This window comes from Chaetomium strumarium, assembly GCF_033439665.1.
Source record: "Chaetomium strumarium strain CBS 333.67 chromosome Unknown B0T15scaffold_2, whole genome shotgun sequence".
Classification (NCBI taxonomy): Eukaryota; Fungi; Ascomycota; class Sordariomycetes; order Sordariales; family Chaetomiaceae; genus Chaetomium; species Chaetomium strumarium.
The window spans coordinates 1169661-1187647 of NW_026944430.1; the positions used below are offsets into that span (position 1 = coordinate 1169661).

The 17987-nt window shown below is 57.4% G+C and overlaps 8 protein-coding genes across 8 annotated transcripts; 4 read left to right on the plus strand and 4 right to left on the minus strand.

The window, feature by feature from the left end:
• Positions 1-8: 8 nt before the first annotated feature.
• Positions 9-1412, plus strand: B0T15DRAFT_490646 (S-adenosyl-L-methionine-dependent methyltransferase; the record flags this gene model as incomplete). The annotated part of the gene is made up of 4 exons (XM_062866697.1): positions 9-169; positions 230-942; positions 1050-1167; positions 1253-1412. The coding sequence occupies 4 exons, from the start codon at positions 9-11 to the stop codon at positions 1410-1412; spliced, it is 1152 nt and encodes a 383-aa protein (XP_062723821.1).
• Positions 1413-1781: 369 nt separating this feature from the next.
• Positions 1782-3996, minus strand: B0T15DRAFT_508558 (uncharacterized protein; the record flags this gene model as incomplete). The annotated part of the gene is made up of 4 exons (XM_062867731.1): positions 1782-1893; positions 1958-3183; positions 3236-3666; positions 3726-3996. The coding sequence occupies 4 exons, from the start codon at positions 3994-3996 to the stop codon at positions 1782-1784; spliced, it is 2040 nt and encodes a 679-aa protein (XP_062723822.1).
• Positions 3997-4428: 432 nt separating this feature from the next.
• On the plus strand, positions 4429-6140 carry B0T15DRAFT_523361 (pseudouridine synthase; the record flags this gene model as incomplete). Its single annotated transcript, XM_062868683.1, has 2 exons — positions 4429-4705; positions 4766-6140. The coding sequence occupies exons 1-2, from the start codon at positions 4648-4650 to the stop codon at positions 6136-6138; spliced, it is 1431 nt and encodes a 476-aa protein (XP_062723823.1). The 5' UTR covers positions 4429-4647.
• Positions 6141-7465, minus strand: B0T15DRAFT_523364 (uncharacterized protein). The gene has a single exon (XM_062868684.1). It carries the CDS (start codon positions 7319-7321, stop codon positions 6389-6391), a length of 933 nt encoding a protein of 310 aa, XP_062723824.1. The 5' UTR covers positions 7322-7465; the 3' UTR covers positions 6141-6388.
• Positions 7466-8153: 688 nt separating this feature from the next.
• Positions 8154-9252, minus strand: B0T15DRAFT_95128 (putative exosome 3). Its single transcript, XM_062871484.1, has 2 exons — positions 8500-9252; positions 8154-8419 (listed from the first exon to the last, which is right to left on the minus strand). The coding sequence occupies exons 1-2, from the start codon at positions 8995-8997 to the stop codon at positions 8249-8251; spliced, it is 669 nt and encodes a 222-aa protein (XP_062723825.1). The 5' UTR covers positions 8998-9252; the 3' UTR covers positions 8154-8248.
• A 71-nt stretch (positions 9253-9323) lies between these two features.
• On the plus strand, positions 9324-10639 carry B0T15DRAFT_410273 (C-8 sterol isomerase). Its single transcript, XM_062865370.1, has 2 exons — positions 9324-9836; positions 9901-10639. The coding sequence occupies exons 1-2, from the start codon at positions 9509-9511 to the stop codon at positions 10263-10265; spliced, it is 693 nt and encodes a 230-aa protein (XP_062723826.1). The 5' UTR covers positions 9324-9508; the 3' UTR covers positions 10266-10639.
• Positions 10640-14042: 3403 nt separating this feature from the next.
• B0T15DRAFT_549941 (NmrA-like family-domain-containing protein) lies at positions 14043-15943 on the plus strand (the record flags this gene model as incomplete). Its single annotated transcript, XM_062870237.1, has 2 exons — positions 14043-14381; positions 14423-15943. 2 exons carry the CDS (start codon positions 14043-14045, stop codon positions 15464-15466), a joined length of 1383 nt encoding a protein of 460 aa, XP_062723827.1. The 3' UTR covers positions 15467-15943.
• On the minus strand, positions 15944-17714 carry B0T15DRAFT_95144 (Fcf1-domain-containing protein). The gene is made up of 10 exons (XM_062871485.1): positions 17504-17714; positions 17337-17440; positions 17224-17275; positions 17137-17154; positions 17028-17081; positions 16922-16977; positions 16824-16867; positions 16696-16757; positions 16588-16633; positions 15944-16534 (listed from the first exon to the last, which is right to left on the minus strand). The coding sequence occupies exons 1-10, from the start codon at positions 17537-17539 to the stop codon at positions 16422-16424; spliced, it is 585 nt and encodes a 194-aa protein (XP_062723828.1). The 5' UTR covers positions 17540-17714; the 3' UTR covers positions 15944-16421.
• Between the last annotated feature and the right edge of the window lie 273 nt (positions 17715-17987).

Below are 17987 nucleotides of genomic sequence, written 5' to 3' on the forward strand. Positions count from 1 at the left end.
TCAGCAACATGTCCGCCACCACTGTCTCCCCTGCTGCCAGTGATGAGACGACCGGTCTCAGCAAGCAATATGACACGCCGTTGGGGCTCGCCCACAGCACCATGCAGGCGCTCAAGGACCGCATCAAGCTGCACTATGACCTTGCCAGCGACTACTATCTGAACCTGTGGTACGCAAGCTTCCCTTGCCCCCTCGTACCCTCATGTCTCACCTCCTCACTCGAACCAAGGGGCGAGCACATCCACCACGGCTACTGGCCGACGGACGAGTCCAAGGCCTCCGACTCGAAAGAAACCGCCCAGCTCAACCTGATCCGCCTCCTCCTCGACATCTCCCACCTTTCCCCGGACGAGAGCAGCACCGCTGGAACCAATGCAAAACCCCTCCGCATCCTCGACGTAGGCTGCGGAATAGGCGGCACAACCCGCTACTTGGCCAGCACACTGGGCGCAACCGTAACAGGCATCACCATCTCAAGCAAGCAAGTCCATATCGCTACGCGGTTGAGCAAAGCCGCCGCCTCCTCCTCCTCCTCCTCCTCCTCCTCCTTTTCATCCGCCACCACTCCTACCCTCAGCAGTAGCAGTAGTACCCCTGCAAACGGAGGCGCCCAAGCCCATGATGATGATGATGAACCTTCCTCCTTCATCCCCCTCGGCCCAAAGGGAGGCAAAGTCCGCTTCATCGAGCTGGACGCCGAGAAGATGGGCGAGTTCTCCTCCTCCACATCCTCTTCCGAAAGAGACGGGCAAGAAGAAGGCAGTGGTTGTTTCGACGCCGTCTGGATCAGTGAAGCGCTGTCCCACTTCCCCAACAAGGCCCTCTTCTTCCAGAACGCGCACACGCTCCTTCGCCCTGGAGGGAAGCTTGTGCTGGCGGATTGGTTCAAGGCCGAGGGGCTGGACCAGCGGGCGTTTGAGGCTGATATTAAGCCTATCGAGGGTCTGTATTTCACTTCCTCTCTTTCCTTCCTTCTCTTCCCCCCCTTTTTGTCCCTGCTATCTCTATCGGCTGCAGAGAAAGACAGGAGTACTGATGTAAAAGACTAGATGGGATGCTCCTCCCGCCGCTGTGTACGCAGCAAGGGTATATCGGCCTGGCTACAGGTGCCGGGTTGGAGGTGTTGAGCGAGCCGAAGGATATTAGTAGGGATGTTAGTAAGACTTGGTATGTGTCACCGCTCTCTGTCCTGCATCAAAAATAAAGCTGTTTTGATGCTCTGGAGTAAGTGCTTGAGGCTGACGGGTTGCAGGGACATTTCGTGGTCATTGGTGCAGAACCCTTCCCTGTGGGCATTCGCCTTCAGCCAGGGGCGAGACGGCGTTGCCTTCCTGCAAGCTTTCCGCGCCATGAGGAGGGGCTATGCGAATGGGAGCTTCCGGTATGCCGTCATGTCATTTGTGAAGCCGTGATCCGGGGTCATCTTTAGAGACAGCGATGGGGTGCTGTACCTTCGCATATCATATAAATCTCGGCTAGAGACCGGGAGCTAGATAGTTACTAGATCCCTTTGGGGCCCTCAGAAAGAAAGGAACCCGACCTTTAATACATGGAACCCGTTACACCGGCCTTCATCCCGCTGTCGGATCTCAACCCATCCGACCGACGCCGAATCAACGGCCCTGAACCCGCCTATCGACCCAACCTGCCATGTACACCAGATATCCTCTGATCGCCGGTGCACGGGGTATCGTATCATTACATGACAAACAAACACAGAAGACGGTCCCCATCATGAGTCGAATTCACGCGACCCCCCCTTTTAGATGGAGTGAGGCCCTTTAGATCAGCAATCGCCGCTTTACGGGAGCAGGAACTGGCTTCCCGTTGAGGGTCCCCCGCTTCTTCTTCAAGGCAGCCCGGCCGATAGCCTGGATCTTGTCGAGAAGATGGCTGTAGCATCAAGTCAGTAAGAGTCGTACATATGTGAGACAGCAGCGCTTGGGGATAGACTAACTTGATCGGCATATGGCCTCGGCTCTCCTTAAGAGCGAGGTTAATCTTTGCAGCCTGCGCCTCGTGTTCGCGGAAATGCTCCTGGATCAGTTGCTGCCCGTCTTCGTCGTCCGCCGACCGCACCACGTAGGTGCACCCTTCCTGATCGCATGTCCAGGTCCCATCTGGTCCGGTCGGGTTCGTCGACGGGAGCCGCTCAGCGTGAACAACAAGGCGGACTGCGCCCTCGGGCGGAGGCAGACTCGAGCCGACGTCCAAGTCTTCGTCTCCGGCGACCTCATCATCGCTCGCGTCTTCTTGGACATCGTCGTCAACGCGTTCGCGATGGATCGTCTTGGCTGATTTCCGACCTCGTCGGCTTTGGACCACCAGCTCGTCCATGTCTGAATGCGGCCGTTTCTTGCCGCTTGTGACGAGGCGTAAGCCGGCCGCTTTGCCGGACCTGCGGCTGCGCATCGGAGGCAGCGCCTGCAACGCCGTGACATCCTCGTCGTCCGTCTCGCCTTCGCTTTCCTCTTGAATCCCACTTCTGGTCCTTGCCTTGATGTTGAGAGAAGCGGGTAATTCCGCGGCGGGTCTGTTCGAAGGATCCGGCTGTTGTTTTTTCATTTTGGTTCGTCGGATGGTCATACTAGGGACCATCTCGGCCGTCAACTCGCCCGGTACCCATGGTTGTGTCGCGGCATCTTTAAGCCACTCGTACCATGGAGTGCCCTTCCACTCGGGGCTTAGACGGAGAAGGAGCTCTTTCGCATAAAAGGAAGTCACGTCTTTAGCCACGTTATATTGAGGGATTCTGCACTTGAAGTAGAGCATCGAGTGCAGCTTGGATTGCGTGATTTTCTTGATGTCAGTTTCCTCGCATATCTCCTGTAGTGCCCCCAGCAGCCTGTCCACGGGTGAGTCGGCATCGCCACCTGCCGCCGGCGTCTCTGTGGGCGTACTCCGTGAGGTCTCGATGGGCGCGGAGGATGATTTGACACTTGTTGCCTGGACATGCTGCCTATACTTCTCTGGCAGCGGTATGGGAGTTTCGCTGGTTTTGGCCTTCCTTGGAATGGATATTTTCGGCGGCGGACTGCGTGAATCTCGCTTCTCTACGCCCCTCTTGACCGTGGTGCTTCCCCGCTTGTGCAGGGCCCTGCTTTCATCCGAGTTCTGCGTCTCTGGAGGAGGCTGAGGAGGGATTATACCCTTCGCTATATCGTGAATTTTCTTCTCAATGTCCTGTTTAGAATTAGCGCCGGATAGCATAGTATATCAGATGATCGTAACCTACCGGGTGGGCATCGCGCAGCCATTTGGCGAAATAGGTGAGTTCCCAATCCAGGTCGACCTCCTTAGGGAAATGGGCAATCATGAACTCGGCCCATTTATGGCACAGAGGCTCGACTTCGTCCCGCAGGATGCCGTCACCGGCCCTGACAGCATACCTGAGAAAGATATCGTCTAAAGTTGGCGGACTTGGCCAGTTCCTCTTCTTCTTCTGTCCACACTGTTTCTCGTATTCATCATACACTTCCAAAGCGGAGTAATAGAGAGTAATCGCTTCTATCATCTGATCGTACATGGGCTGGTATATACGGGACGGCCGGATCTCGAAAAAGCCGGAAGCTCCCGTAACCCAGAAAGCGAGCGGGCCGTCGCTGATGGAGTATTCCTCTGAATGCGGGATCTCGATGTAGCCAGATTTCACACTCGACCGGACCACTTTGACAGATGGTTAGCCAAACGTCCCTAGCGGTACGTGAGATAGTAATTTGGCTCACGGTAAGGATGCCACTTTTCCTCGACCTCTTCGAGAAAGCCGCGGACCATCACAGGCCCTTGGACGTTAATCAGGAGCGGGTTGGCCAGCGACTTGCCATCTTTTTGATATATTGAAGCGTCCGTCAGCACGTAGGAGGGTATTTCGTCGACTGGGACATCTTGTGGAGCCTTTCTAAGCATAGACGACTCTTTGGAGTACCGAATATGCGATTGCCCATTTTCAACGGATGGAGCCGAGGATGACCTGCGCCTTCGCGGGCGGCCCGCCATCGTGGTTATGTTCGTCGTCAGAAACGCGGGACAACAGGAGTCAGTGGTCTAGCGGGCGTAGACGTCCGCGCCGCGGCATTGCTGGCTGCGCCGTTGTCTAACGTACGAGCAACCACAGGAATTCGATGTTGCTTGAACCTCAGACTGTGGTTGAGTCGCCGATGCTGATTCGCAATCAGAATTGTCTGCCAGGGAAGGACGAGTGATCAAATGGAGGGGATGACTGCCAGGAGTGTCTGAGGTAATGGCCGGCGCCGGTTGGTTGAAAGCTTGAAACATGGAATGCTCACGCGGTAACACATCCAGCCAGGCACGTCGCAAACGCGGCTAGGGAACGCGGGTCTGTGGAGGTGGGGTCGAGCTTTAATTATAAACGTGGGTCTCAGTCCTCGATAGCACGAGACCCACTTCACTATTACTCTGGGCTTCACATCAATCGGCTCGCTCGGCCCGAGTCCAATGCATGCAATCGATAAGATGCCTAGCGTTAGGTTAGCGCGTAAAGCATGCGTTCTGTCTCGAAACTTATTCACTACCGCGGGGGTCCAAGCGTAGACCGTCACCTATTAGCCTGGGTAAAGGAGGATTAATGGAAGTAGCATTCGATGCGTAGACATTGCTAGGTCCCAATCGTTGAGCTCTTCCCTCCTTATGAGGCTTCCTCAACTGGCCAAGATGGCTGCCGACAAGGTCCTCGAAGGCGTCTTCGGTGCGCAAATCTAATCCGTATGGCATTAGTTTGCTGACTCAAGCTAATTTTGAGAGACAGCCATCAACAAGCCGTTTGGCATGAGCTCAGCCCAAGTCATCCGCGACTGTCAGCTGTACTTCAACCCCTCCAACCTCTTTGCGCCGCTCATCGCCCAAGAAAAGGCGATGCGCGAGAAGGAGAACAAGTACCAGAAGAGGCGGCGCAGCAAGGCCAAGCAGGAGCTCCGCGTCAAGATGGGCCACGGCGGCACGCTGGACCCGCTGGCCACGGGCGTGCTCATCCTGGGCGTCGGCAAGGGCACCAAATCGCTGCAGAATTTCCTCAACTGCACCAAGACGTACGAGACCATCGTCCTCTTCGGCGCGAGCACCGACACGTACGACCGCACCGGCCGCATCATCAAGAAGGGCAAGTACGACGAGGTCACGCGGGAGGCCGCCGAGAAGGCGCTCGACTGCTTCCGCGGCAAGTTCAGGCAGCTGCCGCCTCTCTACTCGGCGCTCAAGATGGAGGGGAAGCCGCTCTACGAGTACGCGCGCGAGGGCAAGCCGATCCCGCGCGAGATCGAGACGAGGGAGGTCGAGGTGACAGAACTCGACCTGGTCGAGTGGTACGAGCCGGGCACGCACAACCACCGCTGGCCGGCGGAGGAGGCCGGGCAGGCCGAGAAGAACCTGGTCGACTCGGTCTGGCAGGTAGCGAAGCGGCAGGTCGCAGCCTCGGAGGAGGGAGAAGGCAGCAGGCCCACGCCCGAGCAGCAAGAGCAGGAGACCAAGGCGCTGGAGGAGTACAACAGCAAGAAGCGCGAGGCCGAGGAGCGCGTCGACAGCCTCGTCAGTGACGAGCAGGCGCCGCCGGCAGCGAAGCGGAAAAAGACCAACGAGGGCGGCGCCGAGCCCATGATGTCCGGCGCGCTCGGCACACTGCCCTCCCCGCCGGTCGGCAAGGGTTCGAACCTGGTCCCCCCGCCGCCGGCGCCCAACACGCCTCCGCCCTGGGAGGGCAAGGGCCCCCCCGCGGCTAAGATCCGGATGACTGTGACATCGGGGTTCTACGTGCGCAGCTTGTGCCATGATCTGGGCGAGAAGTTAGGCTGTGGCGGCATGATGGCCGAGCTGAGCCGGACGCGGCAGGGCCAGTTCGTCTTGGGCGGCGCCAACTGCATGGAGTACGAGGAGCTCCTGAAGGGGGAGGATATCTGGGGCCCTAAGGTCCGCAACATGTTGGAGCTGTGGAATAACCCAGAGGCCAAGCAAGCGGAACAACCCAAGGAACAGTCCAAGGAACAACCCAAGGAACAGCCCAAGGAACAGCCCAAAGATGAGCTCAAGGGGCAGCCCGAGAGTAACAAAGAGGCAAGGGCGTCGGAGAAGGCTGAGGAAGGCGGAAAGGCTGCCGAAGACGCCGAAGCTATTCCGCAAGCAAACTGATTCAAACTCTTGTTCTACCTGCAACGCCTACCAAGATGCGTGTTCCGATGCCCCAGACCTGCTCCCGACCGTAACCTCCCATCGCTTATGTACCTCTACCTGTGCCGGATATATCCCCAGATGCAATCCCAATTATGAACTCGGTCAGCGAGACCTTACCGTATCTATGGGGCTTTCCATTCCCAAACCGGTGTTATATCATGTCGTCATATACCGCCCTCCCTGCATTTCCTCCCTTTCCACCCTTTCCTCATTTTGCCCTCCCCTCCTCTTCCTCAAGTTCCCCCAGAACGCTCCTCACCCTGTCGATCCTCCCGACCGCCCGCTCCAGCCTGTCCAGCCTCTTCCTCTTGTCGGCCTCGCGCCGCTCCAACTCGCCCACCCGCGCCTCCAGCTTCGCCCGCGCCCGCCGCTCCGTCGCCACCATCTCGTTGGCCTGCTCAAACAGGCTGGCGCTCAGCTCCTCCACCTCGCGGCTCGCGTCGTGCATCCTGGCCTCGGCCTCCTGCCGCAGCGCCTGCTCGCGCGACAACGCGGAGAGCAGGTCTTCGGTCGTCAGGTGGCTCGAGGTGGGTACTGATGGTGGCGGGGAGGCGGGACCGGCACGTGCGGTGGTGGTGGCGGTGGTGGATGTTGCGAACGACGCGGAAGAGGGTAGTGACGGGATGGGACTCGGTCCTGGTGCCGCCGGCGACGATCGCTGGGAGGATTGTGGTGGTGGTGCTGAGGGGAGAGGTTTTAGGTTCGGGGCTGACTTGCGCGAGAGGAGAGCCGAGATGCGGGATGCGGCGCTGGTGGTGAGAAATGAGGCGCGAGAGGGCGACGGGGTAGGGAGCCCGGCTACGGAGCTGGGCGGGGTTGGGAGAGAGGTTGGTTGTTGGTTTGATGCGGAGTCGACCGGTGGTGTGGGGGTTTTCGGTCGTGACTCGAGCTGGGCGCGCAGTCTGGCGAGTTCGTCTTCGTAGTCGGCCCAGCGATCGACGGCGGCGGAGGCTTTTTGGTTGAGGAGGCGCACTTGGGCTTCGAGGTCGGAGATCTGCTTCTGCGCGTTGGCGAGGGCCGCTTGTGTTTCTTCAAAGGGTGGCAGGTCCACCTTGAAGCCACAGTTTGGGCAACAGGACGTGGAAGATGGTATAGTCGTCAAGGTCCCCGCGCCTGCCACAGTCATGGTTGCGATGGTCATGATGCCGGAACTGCTGTGTGCGAGAATGTTTTCGGTTGAATGTGTTCGCGACCGATTGAGAATTTCAGGACCACCCTGGCCGACCGTTTCTTTTTTCGCGGTGGCGGCAATGACTTGGAAGTTTGAGAGATGCGAGATGTTGTCGGATCGACGAGGGGTGGCTGGTTCTTGGCATGCCAGGATCCATTGTTAGCTCTGACGTCGGCCATCGTCTCGCATTGTTCAGCCCCCACGATCGGCGACGGGATACCGAGAATCAGACACAATTCTATCCTCGGACATGATAGTACATGTAGATACACAGAACTGACGGATTCTTACGTGGTTACTCGTCAGAAACGAAGTAGCTGCAGGTACCGCCACCCCGTTGTTGGGTCCACGGCTCCAATGAAGCTTGGGTGTGTGTTAGGTACCTTAGTGCATGCTTGTCATGCAGGGCCAATACTCACGTAGTCCTAAGCAGGGCTTCATCCAGGCCCTTACGGTACCGTCCTGCCCTACAGGTATCTATGTATCTATGTACAGTACACACTATACGCCATGCATGCCGACGCTCAACTGCGGTAGATAGTTTTTGTAGTTGAACAGGATCACCAAAGTCCGCCAGGAGGAGACGGCGCCTGTGTAACTGCCCCAAGAAGCAGGCGTAAGGCGCCCGTCACCGGAACCTCCATAGACATCGCAGCACCTTTTGGTATCTCGATCTGCCCACCTCCCATGCTGATCAGGCAAACTCATGGGGGTCGGCCCGGACGGCGAACAACTTGAACTGAGCGGAGCTGGACTGCAAATCCCAAACCCGGTCCTGGTATGCACGCCGTCACGGGCTGCTCAACCTGGCTCCAACGGCCGGATGCAGCGCCCTGCACTTGCGCCTGCGATGTGATCACACTTTGAAAGCCAAAGCTAGTAGGCCGCTGGCACCCCTCAGTACGGCTTCGCAACCTTCCGTAGCTCCGTTAGCCCGGTTTCCGGATCCCGGTACTCTTTCCAATTGACGGGGTACATGGTATTCCCCGCCTCACTCGTGGCCAGTATAACACCCAGCTCATTCCTTGCGGTCGAAAGATAGTAATTCGCCTGGTCGCCGAGTGAAATCTGCCCAGCCATCCCATCACAGTCAGCACTTGCCCACCTCGTGTCTCCCTCCCGGCCAGCTGCAGGTCCAGATAACTCACCACCTCGGCCCGAACGATATCCCCCGGCCGGAAGCTCTCGTAGATCTTCACCCGGTCCTTCTCCGTCGCCCGGACGTCCTGCACGCGAATCAAACCCTGCCACTCCGCATCGAGCACCGTGTCCCCGCACACCAGGATCGCGACCACCGCCTGCCGCGGCGTGATCCGGATTACCCTGCACAGCACCACATTTCCCACCTCCGGCAGAACTTCCCTCTTCTTTGTGCTGCCACCAGACGTCGCCGCCGACCCGGAAGAAGGGGCTCGTACCGGTGCGACTGAAATCGTAGGCAGTTCAGCCGGCGCGGGTGCGGGCGTAATCTTGGTCAGCCGCTTGGCGGGGCCGGGCGCACGCGCGGGCTGCGTGATGTGTACTTGGCCCAGCAGGGAGGAGTAGAGATTGGACTCGTGCAGGTGCGTGCCCGGGCCCGGCTGGTACTTAGATGCGGGGCCTAGCAGCTGGCCGGGGATGGCCAGGGTGGGGGCGCTTGTCGTCATTGGGGAGATTCGATGCGACTATACCACAGTACGGTAGCTGCTGGGCTGGACGTTGTTAATGCCCCGCAGTGGGAGAGAATAAATGGTGCGGAATCTCGTTCTGGAATTGCGGAATGGACGACGCGAGATGCTCGGAGATGCTGAACCTTGGCGTCGGTCGGAAACTGTGCACCCGGGTCGTGCGATCATGAGCAGTGGGAAGAAAATCTGAGCTAAGGAAATTCTGCCGCCAAAGGGTCCGGAGCTGGGTTAAGAGATGGCATTCCATTCGCTGGGATAAGCGGTGTTTGTTCGCCGAACCCACCCAAGCTGCAGCTACCCCATGTCACCGCCTTCCCAAGACCGTCGCCCAGGGGGCCCCTGAACCTAGGCTGGGACAAAGTTGACAACGCACTCACTACCTATCTTAAAGGAAAATTCCCCGGTCTGTCCTCTTCCCGGGGTCACGGCAGTTCCTCTTTCCCATTCCTCCTCCCCGTTCACGGCCATCGTCGCCCGTCGCCCAGTCGCAATGGCGCCAAAATCATCGTCCACCCCCGGCTCCAGCGGGTTCAGCGGCTGGCTCAAGTTCTTCGCCATCCTGCTCGGTGTGATGACCCCGGTCTACTACCTTCTCGACCAGAACCTGGAGCGCTTCTACATCTTCAAGCTGGACCAGCTCCATGACGTCGCGAAACGTGGCATCGAGACGTATGGCAACGACACGCGCGCCATCGTGCGGCACATTGTCGATGAGCTGAGCGGCCAGGTCAGCCTGACGAGCTACATCAACCAGGACGAGGAATGGATCTTCAACAACGCCGGCGGCGCCATGGGCGCGATGTACATCATCCACGCCAGTGCGTTTTTTCTTTCCTCCCTTCCACCATGAAACCCGTTCATCATCCTAACCCATGAACTCAGGCGTAACCGAGTACCTGATCATCTTCGGCACGGCGGTCGGCACCGAGGGCCACACGGGGCGGCACACGGCCGACGACTACTTCCACATCCTGACGGGCACGCAGCTGGCGTACGTGCCGGGCGAGTACGAGCCCGAGGTGTACCCGCCGAGCTCGGTGCACCACCTGCGGCGCGGCGATGTGAAGCAGTACAAGATGCCCGAAAGCTGCTTCGCGCTCGAGTACGCGCGCGGCTGGATCCCGCCCATGCTCTTCTTCGGCTTCGCCGACGGCCTGTCGAGCACGCTGGACCTGCCCACCATGTGGCGGACGGTCTGGGTGACGGGAAAGCAGATGCTGGGGAACCTGGCGCGGGGCAAGTTCTGATCCTCGGGGGCTCTAGCTCTTGCAGAGGGGACTGGGGTCCCGGGATGTTGGGTATTGAAGGAAAGGACTTCAGGGAGAAGAGAAGGCGGGCCACTCGATACCAACCAGCCATTGGGTCGCACGATAGAGAGTGCTGTCCCTGCTCTTTTGGAGTCAGATATTAGACGGTTAGACCTAGACGGGTTGGATGGGTAAAGGCCCATCGGCATATGGAGGCCATCCATGTATCTAGACTTAGAGGGCCATCTAATCTGTAATGAATTGCTCACGGGCCGTCAACGGCTTGAGAGAGCATGCGATCGTCCCGGATCAACTTCCAGCGCAACTCTGCTAACTCCCCTGCCGCCAGGCTTGCTCAACGGTAACAATACTGGGCAAACACAAGAACACGCATGGGCGGCAACCATCCATGGATACTATCACCCCCTCAAGGCTCGTCAGTCTACACCAGGAGCCGCTGCGTCCCCGTCGTGGCCTTTGGAACGGAGCTTCAGCTGCGTGCCCCTGAGCCAGACGTCGAGCACCACGACAATCCGTATCAGTTCAGCGCCCAGGGAGGGTGCTGCTTGCAGGACGCAATTTCTCCGCCCAAACCATTGCGGACAAAAGGTGTCATGTCAGCTCAAGCTCTTTCGGGGCCTCTGATACCATTGCGGACTATCAGTTGTGCGGCCATTCGGCTCTTCTAAAGGCCGGACAGCCCCTGGAGCGGGAAACTCGATCCTACATGTTAGCGCCTTAGCAGTCTTGCTCTCGACGCGGACAGGCGCCGAGCCTGCGACGACAAGGAACTTAGATGCGCCGATCTACGCTTTGAGGACTAAACGCGCTCCTCCCGCACACCAATTGTCTCCATGGGCATAACCCCTTGACTGACAGCTTGATACACACCCAGCGTCGCTCAGTGTCTTGCACCGTCCCCGATACGGACTATTTGTGGCAGACGAAAACTTGTACGCTAATAATGCCAGGCACGGACAATCGGTCGCGAGAGCGCCGTTGTCAACCACCTGAGGCGGCATCTGCTCGGTTCACCAGTGTTTCCTCGCGTCATTACGTCTCAAGCCTTGACGGTCGTGTCACGACGCTGGACCGAATCACTGTCCGGCGCAAGCCACGTTCAGACGGATCGGCGGTAAAGCATAGTGGTCGCTGAACGTCGTCGAGTTGGAATTTCAGGCGTCGTTGGGAGTTTGCCTGCCTGGGTCCCGTGATCGAATCATTGGCGGAGGGAAAATCTGAACCCGTTGCGGAAGGCCAACCGAGAATGGTGGGTCCGGCGCTGCAGCATGCGGAGCACCCGGCCGGGGCCAGTCGGCTCGAACACGCTTCCGGGGCCAACAGAAACCCCCGGTGGTCTTCCCCACGATTCGGAGCATATCCGCTAACGGTGAATTGCGGGGAAATTAGAGTTATTTACGTAGTGTCATTGTCTCCTGGGTCATCGAGCGCATGATGGTAAGGCACTCCTTTCTCAAAGACGACAGGCAGTCTGGCGCAGCACGTTGCGACTGTCATGTTGGCGTTGCAGTGTCCGCGGAGATGCTCAGGCTCCGCTACTAAGGTTGGGTGCCGTTCGTGACGCATTGCGTGACGTGAGAGGGCCCAGGCCTGCCGGAACCATGTTAGTGGCCGGGTTTGTACGTAATTGAAAAGAATGGAACGCGCTCTTTCCCTAGTCTATTGACGTTCAACAAACTGTGTGAACCGCTGAGGAGGTTGACAGCAGCACACCCTCAACAACCAAGTCTCAGTCGACAGCAAGCAAACGGCACGGCGCTATCTCGGGACGTTAATGTTATAGGCCATGGTCAGGAAGGCCTTTTGGAGGCATGGTCGTTGCCTTATCATAGCCCGAGGCACCACAGGGAATCGTATCTTTCAACGATCCATCGTTGAATGGGCGGGTGACCGAGACTGATCATTCAAAATCAGCCTGTCGAATTCCAACCCGTGAGGTTTGAGGAGGTTCCTCGTCCCAACTCCTGGGTTCGCGGTTCGAAGGTTCGAAGGTTCCAAGTTCTGGTGTCTTCCAACTGCCCCCAATTGGCCGTTTCCGCCGACCGCCGGATTGCCAAGACCTTTTGCTAAAGAATTGATCGTTGCTATGAACCTGGAAGGTATTCATCAGGTAACAACAACCTCTTAACTGCATAGGACTGGAGCCTCTGCCCGGCTCACGTCCCTCGTCAAATTTTCTCTTTGTGGGGAGAGGAACTGATGGGAACGATGCTGTCAGTGGCCCGGCAGACGTCGTTATCTCTAAGATGTTCTCAGCTGACCAGCTTGCGCAATAAGGCAAGCAAGCGCCAGCCTACCGCAGTTGCCCCTTTCGGACAGACTTTAGAGGCAGCGCCAACGAGGAATGGTGCCCGGAAGCAGCATCCCAGCAACCGAGCCTGGCGTATCTTTACTCTCGCCTATTACGCTCCTGTACCACGGCCATTGTCTGAAGTACCGCCTTAACAAGCTCGACTCGTTAGGATCCGTCTGCTGAGATTGGCGCATCTGCATTCCGTGCCTGTAAGACGTGCACCGATACACGTGTTATCTACCGGTCAGTTCCTGTTCTTGCATGCAGTCCTTCTTATCCTGCATGACCCAGGCGTTTTCGATGGCAGGCTGTCGATTCATCGAGAATGCACGCTTTTAAGGTTGGCAGACCAGGCCCCTGGAATCTGAGACACACTGGCTTTCTTTCCGCTTCTGTGTATGGCCCGTGCCCTTCCGGCCGAAGTCGGTGACCGACGCAAACAATTTGAACATGGGATGCTGCTTGGATTGACGCCCGGGTCCTCTGATATCCGTCAAACAGCACCACACGGCTCTTTGGTCTTCCCGATTGGACGGGTGTAGGGCCTGTTTCCTCGAAGTCCTTTTTTTCCTCCCCCTTGCTGGCCTGCTGAGCCCTAGCGTGTGGATATGTATGGTGGGCTTCTGCAGTTCGCTTTGTCGGATTAGCGTGCTGAAATCGTCCCCTTCAATTGCTGCATCACACAAAAAAGAGCTTGTCGGTCGCGGCTTCGGTGGGGCATTCAATGTCTCCATCTCGGACACGATGCTTGCAGCACACCGTCTCCATCTGAAGCTGCGGCTCGTCATGTGGACAAACGCCTGGACTTCGTCCATTCTCACTTGCTCTCGCACCATCGCTGGCTGCTCTGGGCAAAAAAGGGGCCTTAAACGCTGTCTGTTTCTCGGCTGCCACCCTCCGTCCCTCCTTTGCCTTCGGGTTCACAATCAAGCTCTTGCCCGAACCATATCGTTTATCAGCGACCCTGCCATGCCGCCTGCCCCGCAATCTACTATGAACCCCACTAACAGATAAACGCGACCAAAATTATACGCCATCTGTGATATACCTTGAGGTACCTAAGTTCCTATGATATGCGGCACGAGCTGCCCATCAAGGCCCTCGACCGATTCCAATACACCTGCAGACCAATTCCAGCATTTGGGAGGCTACCTCACTGCGGCCTGAGCGTTCCCAATATCTTGGTGTTCCCGTGCCCATCTGCTGTGCATGGTCCGGCGTCTTCGCTGGCGTAGACCATCTTGCATCAAAAGTCCCTACTCGAATACACCCGGACGCCAACCATCCCACCACGTTCCGCAACCAGGGGGAAACCATTCGCCCTCCCCGGACGCGATCGCGTTCCTCCCGGCTTTGCGGGTCTTTACCGCAGAAATTACCGAAAGGAACTGGATTTTAAGACAGGTGACGCCTCCCGGTTTGGGAACCTTTTTGGGTAGCACTGCGCCCAATCCCATCCTATGATGGCGGCCGAACTGCACTCGGACCTCGCCATCAGGCCGGTTCCGAGAGACATCAAGGCAGTCAGCAACGTCGCCAGCGAGGAGAGAAGACACAAGCACTCGAGGTCATCGTACTCGGAGGCGTCCCCCCTCACGTCGAGGAATAATTCATTGACCTTCCGTCCGGCGAAGCGCCCAATGCCCACCCCAAACAAAACCATCGCCGTCATCAACGCCAGCGGGAGGCAGGCCGCTTCCTTCATCCGGGTGGCCACTGCGGTCGGGTACCATGTGAGAGCGCAGCTGAGGAATCTCGAGGGCGTTGTGGCGACCGAGGTAGCCACCAACCCCAACGTCACAGTCCTCCGGGGGAGCTGTACACAAAGGAAAACCGTCCGGAGACGGCGCAAGTCGATGTGACGCGGAACGGTCCCATCTCCGGCATCGGCGTCAACCACGCCTTGATATCGGAGCTGTTCCGGGGGGCTCAGCTGGCATTCATCAACACCACCTTCTACGGGGACGAGCTGAAGATAGGGGAGGCGCTCGCCGACGCGGCCAAGAAGGCTGGCATCCAGCACTACGTGTATTCGTCCATGCCGGACCACGCAGCCTACAACAAGGACTGGCCATCGCTACCACTCTGGGCGAACAAGCACAAGGTCGAGGAATACATCAAGCAGATCGGGCTCCCAGCGACATTCGTCTACACCGGGATCTACAACAACAATTTCACCTCACTTCCCTACCCCCTCTTCTGCACAGAGCTCCAGCCGGACGGGTCCTGGATCTGGCAGGCCCCCTTCCACCCAGACGTGAAACTGCCCTGGCTGGACGCGGAACACGACGTTGGGCCGGCCATCCTGCAGATCTTCAAGGACGGCGTCAAGAAGTGGGGAGGCGGCAAGCGCATTGCTCTCGCGTACGAGATGCTCTCACCCAAGGAGGCCTGCGAGGTGTTTTCGAGAGGAGTGGGCCGGCCCGTGCGCTACGTCCATGGCCCAATCGAGATCAAGGTGACGATCCCCGAGGGTTACCGCTCCCAGCTGGAGGCGCTGGAGGAGCTTTTCGGGCTGGGCCACGACGACCCCAAGAAGCAGCCCCCTTACTTTGGGGACCGCGAGCTCGAAAAGAGCTGCCCAAAGGTTGCGCTGGAGCTTTGGGAGGGACCGCGGGGCCTGGAGGAGTACGCGCGGGAGGTGTTTCCCCTGGAGGAGCAGGCGAATGGCTTGACATGGATGTTAGATGAGGGTGATGGTGGTGGTGGTGGTGCTGGCGGCGGCGGCGGGAATAATCCAACTCGAAATGGCCATGCTCCGCATATGAACGGGTATATCACCACACTAGCCCAAATTGGTCTCGACTCGGATGCCGACGACGATGACGATGACGAGGGCTTGGTCATGCGCGGCGTCAAGCGGGACGACGAGGAGTGGCTTGCTTAGGACCAGCTTGCCGCTCTCCTCGGGTCGCTTTTCCCGCGATTATTTATGGCACCATCTCCCTCCCCCTCATCTCAACGAAGTATCTCGATGACGATATTACTCCAAAAAAAGCATCTGTTCCGGAGTGCGGCGAATCAAAAAAGGCGGTCGGGTCAGGTGGAGAAGGGCGTCATTTGGTGACGTGGTGGGCGCTGGAGTGATCGTTTCGGCCTGTATCTTACGTGCTTTCCAAAGACATGGTTATGTATAAACTTGCTAGGCGCGGCCAAGGTCGGTCAGGGCCTTAGAAGAAGCATATGTCATCAGCAGTGATATGGGAAGACTTCTGCTTGAGAGTCACTAAACAAATAGATACTATGGTGAGTCCCAAGTTGCTCCAGCGCTTCTTCGGACGGGCATTGTCACGGCGCAGACTCTTTAGAGCAGCTGTTCCGTTTAAGGCCGTCTTGCAGGATGTTAAATCATAGGTATCCACCCCAGCGACAGCTTTGATCGAACTTTGGTCTCACGGTACCCGTACCAACCGCATTCCAATCTCCCCATCATTTTTGGTAGCACAATGCGAGTAATGGCGGCTAGCTGACACCAACCACCGTTCTTCACCTTGGCGAACTCTACCAACACCGGGACAACCGCACCATCTTTCCCAACCCCATCAATGTCAGGGCCGTGTCTGCCTGTCAAGCCGCTACTTTGTAGCATATTGTTCTTTTTCCGACCGACTCCCACTTGCGAGAACAACGCCATCGTAGGCCCGGAGGCACCCATGATGTGATTCAGGAGGAAACAGACGGGCAATTCGGGAGGAGCCGTCGTTATGAAGAAACGAGCCAGCGTTCTACGCGCCGCAGGTCTGTCGGAGCTCATGCTCATTCAACGGGCCTCGGCGCTTTAGGCAACATTATCGCCGACCGGTCGCTGACTGGTGTCCTGTCCTGGATATCCCGCGGACGCCTCAGGTGGCGGGGGCGCCCGGAAGTCTCTCGATGACATACTTGCCTTTTGCGACGGACATGATAGGTACGCCGGGGACCTTGCGAATTCTCCTCTTGAGATCACGATCGTTTGCTGTTATCAATGTTAGAAGGGGTTCTAATAGGAGATGAGCGGCACAGACATACTGGCAACGATGTAAATGCGGTGTTTTTGTATGCGGTCCACGATGCACTACACCCGTGTCAGTTAGCAACTCGCCTGAGAGTTGTCGACATCTGGGGTTCCAAACGGACATCATCGGCATATGTGCCTTTGTGATCGCAAGTCAGGCGCGTCCACCTCTCATCGCGGGCAACTAGGTAGGAGCGGTCAGCCTATGCTTGCGGTGCGGAGGGGCCGGTGTGCGATGGTAGGCACTCACTCATCAGAGCTACCCGGTACTTTGGCCCTAGTTTCTCCAACTCACTAGGTCATGGATGTCAGACGTAACCACAATGGCAATTCGGAGAAAATACTCACGCCATAACACAGGATGTGATGATGATGTTGCATGATGCGTAGAGGCAGTCCATGGCCTGAGAAAACATCAGTGACTGTCCGAGCAGCCAAGTCCATAGACACATACCGTTTCTAACAGCGGCAGCTTGGCTCCTACTGTCCTCGACAGGAAGTTGGTATCCTAAAACGGGGTTAGAGGAATGGACGGCCTGCTCTCCCGCGATGGAAGGACATACTACGAGCACTTGGTAGGGCTGTTTGTTCCATCATTAGTATCCGGGTCCCTCGACCACCCGTGCAAGGACTCGACGGAGTGTACTCACAGGGACCAAAGCCTCGTTGTGCTGAAAGAACATAGATGACGGCATCTGAGGTCTATATGGACATGTCAGACGAGAACGACGGCGAGAGCATTGGCCGAGGCGAGGCAACGCACACTTCGCGCACGGCCTGCTTCTCCTTCTTCTTGAGTTCCATCTCGGCCTTCTTGACTGCTTCCTCTTTGCGGCGGTCATCCTTCCGACCGATCATGCGCTTGACCTGTCTCGGTAGTTAGTCTCTGCGGCGTTGTGATGATCAGGACGGCATCTCAAGGTCACGTGCCGTGGCGAATTTTCTTGTTCGTTTGGCGACACCCATATTTCAATGTTTTCACAGCGAAAGGCGGATGGGAGTCTGAATCGATTCTGGGCGGTATAGGACGGATGGGCGGTTCTGCGAGTAATTGCTGTGAGACCTTAGTCACTTCGTCGTGATCTCTTGATGTGAAAATTCAATGGATCGTTCACCACGGCGTTGGGCGCAAGTCGTAAACGGAAGGTGTTGTACACGGACAGCTGACTGCCAGCTGACGCGCGGCTGAGCTTGGACTGAATTGGAATTCCAGCCCTGGTAATGTACATATATATTGTATTGTATTGTATGCAAATACATACTAGTACATACAACAAGAGACTTCGTTAGAGCTCGATCAATGATTTTGATCTCAAGGTGCAAGCCGTGTTACATTCTCTTCCTCTGTAGTTGCATCCTATGGGAAACTCCCGCCATGTGACTACCTCGCCGCGTCCTAGCCAGGGCTCGCGGG